This window comes from Corylus avellana, chromosome ca11, assembly GCF_901000735.1.
Source record: "Corylus avellana chromosome ca11, CavTom2PMs-1.0".
Lineage (NCBI taxonomy): Eukaryota > Viridiplantae > Streptophyta > Magnoliopsida > Fagales > Betulaceae > Corylus > Corylus avellana.
Window position 1 is genome coordinate 20,919,462 of NC_081551.1, and position 11,426 is coordinate 20,930,887.

At 35.8% G+C, this 11,426-nt stretch overlaps 2 protein-coding genes across 2 annotated transcripts; both read right to left on the reverse strand.

Moving 5' to 3' along the window:
* Window positions 1-299: 299 nt before the first annotated feature.
* On the reverse strand, window positions 300-2,488 carry LOC132165350 (probable polyamine oxidase 5). Its single transcript, XM_059575873.1, has one exon. It carries the CDS (start codon window positions 2,184-2,186, stop codon window positions 507-509), a length of 1,680 nt encoding a protein of 559 aa, XP_059431856.1. The 5' UTR covers window positions 2,187-2,488; the 3' UTR covers window positions 300-506.
* Window positions 2,489-9,582: 7,094 nt separating this feature from the next.
* On the reverse strand, window positions 9,583-10,233 carry LOC132165354 (uncharacterized). Its single transcript, XM_059575877.1, has one exon. The coding sequence runs from the start codon at window positions 10,152-10,154 to the stop codon at window positions 9,702-9,704; it is 453 nt and encodes a 150-aa protein (XP_059431860.1). The 5' UTR covers window positions 10,155-10,233; the 3' UTR covers window positions 9,583-9,701.
* Between the last annotated feature and the right edge of the window lie 1,193 nt (window positions 10,234-11,426).

The following is an 11,426-nucleotide window of genomic DNA, read 5'->3' on the forward strand; positions in this document are numbered from 1 at the left end:
TCATGGGCAGTGAAACAAGCCTTCAGCTCTAGAAAAGGAACCCCAAGCTGGAAAGAGCCGGGTTTATCGGATCCTGTCCATTGGACGAAGCAAAACAAAAACACACTTGGTGAGAGAGAGAAAGAGAGAGAGAAAGAGAGAGAGAGAGAGAGAGAGAGAGGTGGGATCCAAAGCTTTCTTGTTCTTTACTTTTAGATATTAAATGTCAAACACAATCTCAGTTGGTTTGCTTTGAGGATAAAGAGATCAAATGAAAAGCAAAACTACACTCACAAACAAAGAGAAAGCAACACAAAAAAAATGAAAGAAAGTTCTTTAATTCTTGCAGTACATCTAAAAATGTTCCCTCGTCTCTCTCTCTCTTTTCATCCTTGATAATTTTCTTTTCTTTTCCTCCCACTCTAACCCACTTTAAAGAAAGAGAAGATGCTTTAGATGAAAATGAGAGTGATATTATAGAAACAAATCTTCATTAAAAAAAAAAAAAAAATTAAGTACTAAGTGTCCTAAACCCCGACACAGTGATAATGTTGAAGAAGCCTATTGGCTTCTCTAAGACCACTGAAGTAAGCTCCATGCGTTGTAGAATAGTGGGTTCTGTGTGTTGCCTCTCCTGCAAACAGAATTTGAAGTGGTGGAGGGGGAGCAGCAGGCTCACAACTGCTAAGTTTTGGCAGTGGCTCCGCCATTTTATCCAAATCATCGCCACTTGACCCAACAGCAACATAACTGTAAGACCCCAAAAATAAAGGATCATTACCCCATTGGCTCTTCAATATCTTTGTGACTTTCACTGCACTTCCATGAGAGTTTCCCACAGAATTGGCCTTTCCATTGCATAATTCATGGGAGTTAGAGTTGGCTTCCTTGTGGGGTTTTGATAGAAAGCTAGAGATTGTTGTTGAGACCCCATTAAGGATCTGTTCATCTTCAAGTGATTCAAGCTCTAATGCTTCTTTCCCTGCAAACCAAGATAGCAGGACACTCGAATTGTTGTAAATTGGGCCCAGAGTAGCTGTCCTCCTCATCCACCAAGGTATTTTCTTATGCCGGAATTCAGAGTCCGGTCGATGGAAAACCAATTGGAGAGATGGAAACTGGTTGAAGTCATTGCCTTTCACTTGCACAAACAGCTTGTTGACAACACTATATCCGAGCCTTGATATTGCCTCAGACTTAAATGAAGGCAGGGAAGGATTGAACATACCTGAATCTTCACGAATTCCGGCTTTAAGTACTCCTAGTGAAACCGTGACAATGACATGATCAGCCAACATATTCGACCCATCACAGAAATGTAGCTTCACAGGCCTAGCAGCATGACCATTTTCCATGACTGATGATGATTCATGGCCTTGAGGCTGCCATTCAATTCTTGTGACCTTTCGGCCTAACTGGACTAGACCAGGTGGTAGCACAGAAGCTAGTGATTCAATTATGCTCAAGTACCCTTTAGCAATGGTGATTTCTTCACCAGGAAACATACGATACTCGCTTTCTGCACTATAATCTAAAGTCAAAAGATCACCAGCCGATGTATAAGTCCTCTGGGTGTTCTCATGCATTGCAAACACAGCTTCTTCAACCAACCTTCTGCTCCAGTTCCCATACCCTCTGAGCTCTAGCTCTTCTTGGTCTTTTTTAGAATCCCAATAAGCATCAAGGCCTTGTCGTAGAAAATAACCAATACTGAGCTTTTCTTCACCACCATTGGCTGCAGAAATCTTGAAAGCCTTGGCTGCAAGCCTAGAGTAATCAGTTTCTTCACTCCCCGCACTGTCTTCACCCAGCTTCCCCTGAGCATAATCCATCAGGTTCTTGAAGAGGGTCGTCACAGGCTCCACTAATGGCGGATTTAGCTCAAACCCGCCTTCGGCAACCGTTATCGGCTCGTCAGAGAACCCATCCATGCACTCCCATGGCTGCTCTGACTCTAGTGCATGGATTTCTTGTGCAATTTGATGAACTGGGCTCCCTCCAATGCCATGGATCCACGTTGCACCCATCTCAATCCGGTCACCACCAAACTCAGAAGTGTTGATTCTGCCACCAATTCTTCTCCCACCTTCCACAACACACAGCTCAAACAAGTCTTTCCCTCCAGTGGCAGTGTAGAGCTTGTTGGCTGCTGTAAGGCCAGCCATTCCTGCTCCAATTATCACAATTCTTGGCCTCTTACTCATCATTGTTGAAAAGAGAAATTTGACAGACAAGAGAAACAAGTGTGAGGTGAGATTGAGTAGTTGCCTTTGAGAATATTTATAAAGGCTTCTCTTGTGGTATGACTCTTTTATTATACTTGTTTAATTCTCTTGTAAATAAAGACACGGCTCTACTTTCTTGAGCTCTACCATTAATATATATAGCAGAGCTCTCATACCCAAGTGGTGACTATTTCCCTCTTGGATGCTTTCAAGGTCTCCCTCAAGGGCCTCATCCCCCATTGCCATTTATGACCATAATATCACGAACTTAATTTTTTTTTTTTTTTTTTTTTCACTTTATTAAGCCCACCATGTTACTTCTTGCAAAAAAAGCTCAAAGTTACCTTAGGCTAAAGGAGATAATGATATTGTGATGCCAAGAAAAATAAAAGGTTGATAGTGCCTTTCACCAACCTCTCCCATGTAGAATGGGGTTAGGGACGGCCCACCAACTCTGCAAGTCAATGGTCCTGATCAATCGATGGGCCGTCGTTGGGTGGGTCATAACGAGGTAATCATACAAAGCTAACAATCATATTCATTAAAGAGATGGACTGGTCCTCCCACGAAAGAAAAAAATTATAAATAAAAATAAAATTTGATAAGTCGATGGACTAGTATGTTTTGCTTGCATCATTGCTTAATGGGCCATTATTAGCGTTGTTACTATGTAGTTGACCGCATTCCGGCGCTTCAATTAAAAATACATGTTGAGACACAAAAGACAAATATAGATGGCTCGTCGGAGGTTCTAGTGATGGGCATTCCCATGTCTCAGTTAAAGATTCTAAGAAAATGAGCTTAGAAACTTACTCCTAAGTAACTTGGGGAGCGAGTACAATAACTTGGGTTATGTGGCACCCATCTAGTTGAGGAGCATCCTATCAGTACGGACAGCCCTATATGGGGGCGAGTGGCAAAAGTAGATGTTGTGAAACACAAGTAATGGCCGGCAAATATTCTCATTCATAATCAATTCTCAAAGTGGTGATACTGTTTATAGTAATGGCGATGTGACAGAGAATACAGGTTTCTCATGATGTACCTTTCGGGCTAGACTCATTAGACGATTTCCCTCTAAGGGGAGAGGGAACTACCCGATAATGCTAGTCCTCGTCTTTTGACGGACACAGCTAAGCCTGAAAGGTGGGCCATGATAAACTATATTACCAGATACTATCCCTAACTTTCTACAAGGTAAATTTCAATGAATCATTGCTTATCAAAAAGTTTTTTTAAGTTCAAAAAGAAAATTAATTCGTTAGTTTTGGAGTCATACGGCCCATTTGGAACTTACTTCCTAGATAGATAGAACAGGTCATGGTTACTTCCTAGATAGATAGAATAGGTCATGGTCCATACAAGACATGGAGATTTTAATGTAGGAGGGCAAGTGAAAGAGATTTTTGAAGCCTACGATGTACTTCTCTTTCTACCTCGTTTAAAGTCTCACTTTCTTATGTTAATCTTGGAGAATGGGTGGAACCTACTTTTGCTAATCAGTTAACTAATTAATAATGGACAAAAGATTGCCTGATTTACCTTTCACTAAAGAAGATTTCCAGTCACATATATATATTTGCCTTTTTCATTGTGTTTTCTAGTTGGGTATTGGATAAAACCTTGTTGAGATATATATATATATTTGCCTTTTTCATTGTGTTTTCTAGTTGGGTGTTGGATAAAACCTTGTTGAGAAGTGACAACTTACTTTATACACAAACAACTATTTCTCCCATCGAAGTTGCTTTCAACGCAAGACATGTGTACAAAATACACATAATTTTGACATGCATTTTAGGCACGTGTTATTTTAATAGACTGAGTTGAAAGAAAACTCCATCCATCAATAATCATTTGCTTTCAAAATCAATCGAGTATTTATAGGCGGTTGGATATAACAGCCTAAGGTTTTGACTGATGATGTGAGATAAAGGTAAAAATAAAATTCGGTGACGGTAAGCACCATCATAATGTTGATATCATGACCCATCCTTAACAATATTTTAAACAATCTCATGCAGATGATGATCAATCTCTTTAGCAAAAGATTTGATGTTCAATAATTTATGAGGCCCCAAACTTCCATCTAAATCTTCATTAAAGGAAGTGCAGATATGTGTGTATCATAGCTAAGATCAAAAAGTAAAAGGGATTGCTATTAAACAAATTTTGAAAGTCTCATAAGAAACTTTAAAAAATAAAATATACCCTTCTTTAGAACTTCTGGTTGACACTCACATCAATTTTACTTTTGAGTTAGGGGTCTTATAAAACAATTAAAATATATCCAAACTGGCCATCTACATATAACAATTCTTTGTAAATCTTCTACAAAACATTGTTTGTGAAATTATCCCCCAAAAACAAACAAAAGAAAAAATTGGTTGTGCTAACAATTTATTCGATAATTCATTATGACATTTTTAGAGATTATCTCTCAACCACCACCGGATGAACGTGGAATGACTAGGGAAAACACTTACATAAAACCCTATAAAATGGGATGCAACGCATGAGGTAAAGAGGTCGACCCATCTCTCAAAATTCAGAGCTCATTGTATTGGAGTTTTTTAGGTCTCTAAACCAGTAGATCCTTTAACGCTTTTACTATTTTACTAGTAGTTCATCACCGATCAGGCAGTACCAAAAATTAATCTAATAGATCATATAAAAGATAGTTTTTCTCTATATTAAATTGGATAAAAAAATTTAAAACCTAATTTATTACACCGACATGTACCATTAAAGCATGTGATTAAAAATGAGTGTTTATAAGATTGGTCGGATTAAAAATTACGGTCAACCTTAGAGGAAGAGAGGGTTGCGATTCCTTGCATTATAATTTAAAATATCAATGACTATTACACTTCATTAATTCGTTATGATTAATATAATAAGTATCTTGGGGTGATGCATCATTATCAAAGCAAGTCAAAACCCTTATTAATCACCCGATATTGCTCCACATCGTCTCCCGTGACCAAATTTTCTTGAGCACCGAAGCTTGGATTCCAAGGGTCTCAGTAGGATCACGTGCAAGGCTGTAAAAATTTGATTTTTTTTTTTTTTTTTTTTTTTTAACATTGTGTTGTGTAGAAAAAAATTAATAAATAAAGTTTTTTCTTTTCTCAACCCAATTTATCAAACAAATATTTATCTTTAAAGCATGTAATTAAATATACTTTCCCCCCCCCCCCCCCCCTTTTTTTTTAATTTGTTAATCAAATTTTGTTTTGATGCGAGTAAGATATTAATGATTAACACCCACATTTCACTTTCTTTTTCTTTTTGTTTCATGGGCCAGAATTGATATGATTGGGATGGGTAGAAAAATGGTGTTGGGTTGATATCATTGCTTAATTGTTGTTGGGTTTCACTTTTCTCTATATGCCTTACATCATAATCTACTTTACATATGATTGTGAAACTTGCTTCCTGCTCATTACAGTGACCATCTGAGAGTCCCAGATTGGTGAGAAAATATATCCCCTCATCTGGGGAGGCATGAAGGAGCCCTTTAGGCTAAGGGTTTAGGGCCTTTAAGCCATAGGATATATTAGGGTTCTTGAGCCACAAACTGGCCTTTTTTACCCACTTGATATCTAGTGGATCTACATCCATCTACTCCCTATATTTCTTGGTTATTTTGGGTCACCTTGATTTGATTTCTAATTCTTTTCACTTTGTAAGTAATTACCCAATATGAATTAGGGTTCAAATTTAATTTTGCTAGAGGCTAAACTTAATTTTTAAACCTGAAAATACATATATATATTTAACTTGGTAAAAAAATTAAAAAGGAAAATGAAATCCAAAGCAGGCCATGGCTCCCTTCATCTGTATGTAGTTCCATACTAAGTGTGGTGATTAGGTGAGTGATAGATGAAAAAAAAAAGATCTCAAAAGTAAAATGCTATTAATAGAAATGAAGTACAATTAACTATTAACGACCACTTTCTTGATTAAGCATTTAAGCCCATGTCCACTTTCTTGATTAAGCCCATGTCCACTTTCTTGAGACCCAATTTTTATTTTTTATTTTTTCTTTTTGAATATCTTTTCTACTCTCTATAAACCATTTATTTATTTATTTATACTTCTGATAGAAATGAAAGCTCAATAGCTCATATTACCCACGCATTAAAAAATAAAATAAAAAGTTTCCGAATTGTCTTTGTCATACAAAGTGGGTATATGGACCCATTGATAGATTTTGCCAATACACCGATAATATCCTCTTGGTCCTCCAAATAGAGACCGTCAAAGGCATGAAGAGTGCATGGTTATTTTAGTTGTGTTTTTTTTTTTTTTTTTATAAATAAATAAATAAATTTAACAGAAATTACAATAACCAAACAACAAAGAAATTATAGAAGCTAAAAACCAAATAGACTGTTAGAGCAGTTTTCTGTACGACTTGATCGACGATGGATTACTTGCAAAATAATAAGAACGTTAAAGGGTCCTCGGCCTTGGCCGGAGACACTCTGATTCTGAAGGTACAATGTTTGTCTAGAATGAAAATAGAGTAATGAGCTTAAATTTTTGAAGATATGGATCAACCCTTTTACCTGATATGTTGAGTTTCTTTTATAGGGTTTTCTATAACTGTTTTTCTATTGATGCTCTACATTTATGTGGTAGTTGAAATAATAGTTGGTAGTTGAGAGATAATGGTTGACGATTGACACATAATCTCCTGAAATATCTCCTTAATATGGAAGTAATTAATAGAAAAAAAACCTGATTGTAGCGACTCATTGCAAAGAGTTGTGAGTATATCTGAAAGCACTCTATTTATTTTAGTTTATGTCCAACAGCAGACTAAACTAATAGGTCCAAAAAATTACAGCACAAGCTGTGGTGTCATTCAATTTTGTTTTCTTTACCTTCATTAATGTTCCCTTAAAAATATTAACAGCTATTTTGCTACCTGTACATGTGGCTATGCTATGGCCTATAATGGTGTTTAACACACACGTGCAAAAATGTTTTTTTTGTTTTTTTTTTTTTTAAGACGTGGTGCCAAAATGGTATTTAACAAAAGTCCATCTAATCTCCTCAAATTACCACCTCAATGATAATCTACCTTCCAAATTATCAATTGCAATAATTTACCCCATAAACTACTAAAACAATAACAATGTACCCCCAATTTTAATAAAATGACGAAATTACCCTTACTAAAATAAAAACAAAAATACTAAAATTTATTTTTTTTTTTTTTTCAAATTTTTAAGGGTATTTTTGTCTTATTGAAAATTCTATAGAGATAATTTCGTCATTTTGCTAGCATTAGGTATATTGTCATTGTTTTGATAGTTTGAGGGGTAAATTGTAGTAATTAATAATTTGGGAAATAAATTATCATTGAAATAGTAGTTTGAGAGACTTAAGTGAACTTTACCCAATTTATTTATTTCATGTCAGAGATTGGCAATGAGATGATGAAATCTTCATGCCATGCCAGATTCAATAGGCTATTAGTATCGCTCATTTGTTAAGGCCCACTAACTGTTCCCTTGGGCCTCTAGTTGTTCCAGCTAAGATAAATAGAGGGAATTGCTGGCCCAACAGAAAATTTAGCCAAACTAAATGGTGGTGCAGTAAGTAAACCCAGAGATCATGTTTAAAACATGACACAACCATAATGGCTTTTTGCACATACTCATATCACTATGTAGACTCTCACTGTTAACACACTTTTTATAAACAAATTATAAATTTCTTTTCAAAATACATAATATTTTTACCAAGTATAAATAATTTTTTAAAAAAAAACACTAAAAAAATATCTATATAAAAAATATTGGGTTAATAACTTTTTTGGTACATGAGTTTTAAGATTTTTTAATTTTTTCCCCTAGGTTTTAATATATGAAAAAACTAATACCTCAGATTTTAGAAAAGACTGAATCATCACCTCCAGTTTTAAAAAATTCTATGGAGTAGCCGGCCACCCCTAGTTTGACCTCAGCCACCCCCAAACTCAGTTTGGGGGTGGCTGAGGTCAAACTTCCCTAGAGAGTGGTTCGGTCACCCTTATAAAATTTTTTAAACTGAAAATGATGATTCGGTATTTTTTTAAATTTGAAATACTAGTTTTATCATGTTTTAAAATTTAAGGAAAAAAATTAAAAAACTTCAAAACTTATGTACCAAAAAAATTATTAATCCAAAAATATTTAAGAAGAATTTTCAAGTTGAATTTAGAAGGTGGGAGAGTCTTTTGCAAAAGCTTTAGGACAAACGAACTGACAGAGGACGTAAGTTTTTGTGTATTGATTCCCTCGAGGCATTCTTATCGTGTGGTCTTTTGAAAATTATTAAAAAAATAAAAATAAAGTTAGTTGGCGTTTTGCACGTGTCACCAATGGGGCAGAGCTGGGGGTATTTCACGAGGATCACGATGCCCAACTCAATGGACCTTTCTACAGGGTAGGTGTAACCTCTCCTTTCCAATTCCATGCTTTTAATTAATTTCCTCTTATCACCTACCCATCCTTTTATCACATTTTAACACCTAAACTCAATTATTTTTTTATTGTGATATTGTGATGTGTCGGTCAATATGATACTTATTATTAGGAAAAAATATAAAAAAACCTTCCAGATTATCAGCTGTTTTCGATTTAGCTCCTTAATGTTTCAAAAGTGATAAAGTAGTCCCTCAAACTACCAAACTATTACATTTTAGCCACTTCGTTAGTCAAAACTGTCAGTTTGGACAGAAACTGCAAAACGACGTCGTTTTGTTATGAATAAGTTACTACAATGCCCTTTTATGAAAAAAAAAAAAAAAAAAAAAAAAAAAAATTGGAAAGAATATAAAGAAGCCCCCCAAACTACTAGCCATTTTCATTTTAGTCCCTTAACGTTCAAAAAGTGATAAAATAGCCCCCAACAAAACGACGTCGTTTTTCAGTTTCCGTCCAAATTGACGGTTCTAACTAACGGAGTGGCCAAAATGCAATAGTTTGGTAGTTTGGAGGGCTACTTTATTACTTTTGAAACATTAGGAAGCTAAATCGAAAACGACAGGTAGTTTTGGGGGCTTTTTTATATTTTTCCCTTATTATTATTATTATTATACCGCTCCCCAAACTTTTTAAAACCTACATGTCTCCCCTTATGACCCTCCTTGCTTGCTACGTATTCGAAACGAAGTGATGTAACAAGCCATGCATTAGTTATCATGGGAGTTAGTTTAAGTGAGATTTATTTTTGTAAAATTTGAACAAGCATGTAATAAAAGTTTGAGAAAAAGCAAATCATATAGTGTTACTGAAAATTAGAGGTCCTTGAATTGAATGTAGTTGGAGATGTAAATTCATTGTTTGGTTTCAATCAAGCATTGTGTGGGGCATGTGGGATATAATCAATAAAAGATTAGACGTAATATAACTTTTAATAAACCTACCAAACCCATCATAAACCCTAAAAAGCAGCTTTTCAGAAGAAGAAGAAGAAGAAAAATAAACCACTATTCAGTATTTACTGCTCAAAATCTTCACCCAGAAACGTGGCGAGCACTTCACCATCCGATTCATGCCAATCAAACACATCACAGCCGTCCACCGAATCCTTGATCTCCGCAGCCTCCACCCACCCGCTAGCCGCCCCTTCGCTTGAACCCCACGCGACGCCGCCCCCTACCAACCTCCCAATGCCAACCATGACCGAGGAGTCCGAGTCCGAGAACGACGACCCACAGCTCTCTTCGTTTCCGTTGATGGTTACGTACGACGACTGGAAGACCAGCGGCGACGAGTATGGGTCCTCGACGAACCTCACCGAGCTCTTCTCCGCCGCGTCTTCGTCGTCGTCGCCGTCCAAGAGCTCCATGAGCTGCGACACCGTGTCTTCCTCCGTCGAGAGCCAAGCCAGAATGTCCTCGCCGCTTAAATCGTCCGTGGCCGAACCGTCTCTCTTTCGCGCGTCCTCCATTTTCTCGCAGAGAGAGAGAGAGAGAGAGAGGAACTGAAGGAGCAAGCAAGCCAGTCCTCTTTCTGAGAGGAACTTTTGTGCTTTTCGTACGGTTCGTACTTTTAATACCACGCAGAAGAGTCTAGGACTTGGACGGGGACCCACCATTTTTGGTGGTATCCGTTGCATTCTGATCTGTGATTGTGAAAAATAACACACTCATGTTTAGCCCATTTTTAGGTGGCAAAGTGTTATTTGTCATCCACTGGAATTATGTTCCTTTTTTACATCAACTTGGCAAATGACATTATGCGATATAAAATCTTGATGGGCAAAATGTGAAGAGTTTTATTAGATTATAACATTTATTTTTCTCCCATTACACGGCCCAAAACTGCCGACCACGCTACGCTCCCAACCTTAACTACCCACGTGTCATCACTCTTTAAAAATCACGTTTCAATCAAACAGCTATAATTTACACATTAGACATTTCTATTTATTATAAGAAGGAAAATGTTAAATGCTTAACTATTTTGTCTAACTTAAAGTCAACTTTTGCCTTATTTTTTAATTTAAAAAAAAAATTAAAAATAAAAAATAAAATTAAAAGGTTTCTGAAGCAATAATTTTTATTTTGGTTATTATTTGTTTTTTGGTAATTTTTTAAAAATAAAAACTATATTTTGCTTTAGAAAATTTTTCCTTATTTTTTAATTTTAAAAAATAACAAAATTAAAAATTAAAAAAAAAAATTGAAGCAATAATTTTTATTTTAATCCTTCTTTTATTTGATATTATTTTAAAAAATAAAAATTATATTTTTCTTCATAATAATGACAATTTTTTTAAAAATAATTGGTCGTTATCTATTTATTCCACTATCTATTTCATAATAATGACTATTTATTCCACTATCTAATTTCTTTAAATACTATTTTTCAATATTTCTTTTATTATTTGTTTAACTCTCTGTTGTCTTCTCTCTCTCTCTCTCTCTCTCTCTTTCGTCTCCAACCATGTTCTATCAGCAACCATGACCGAAAGGAAACCAAGCAGAACACAAGACTATAATCAACCAAAATGTCCTCAAACTAACAAATCTATTCACCCAATCGGTTGTATGGGGAACCTAGTGAGAAAAATCATACCAAAATAAATTTTCCTTCAACACCCATTTTGATAAAGGGAAATTGGTACTAAAGCTTCATATACTTTCGGCATAAACCTAAAATTAAGCTTCAAGACCGAGAATCAACCCAAACCCCCATGGCTTGTCTCTGCAACTCTCTC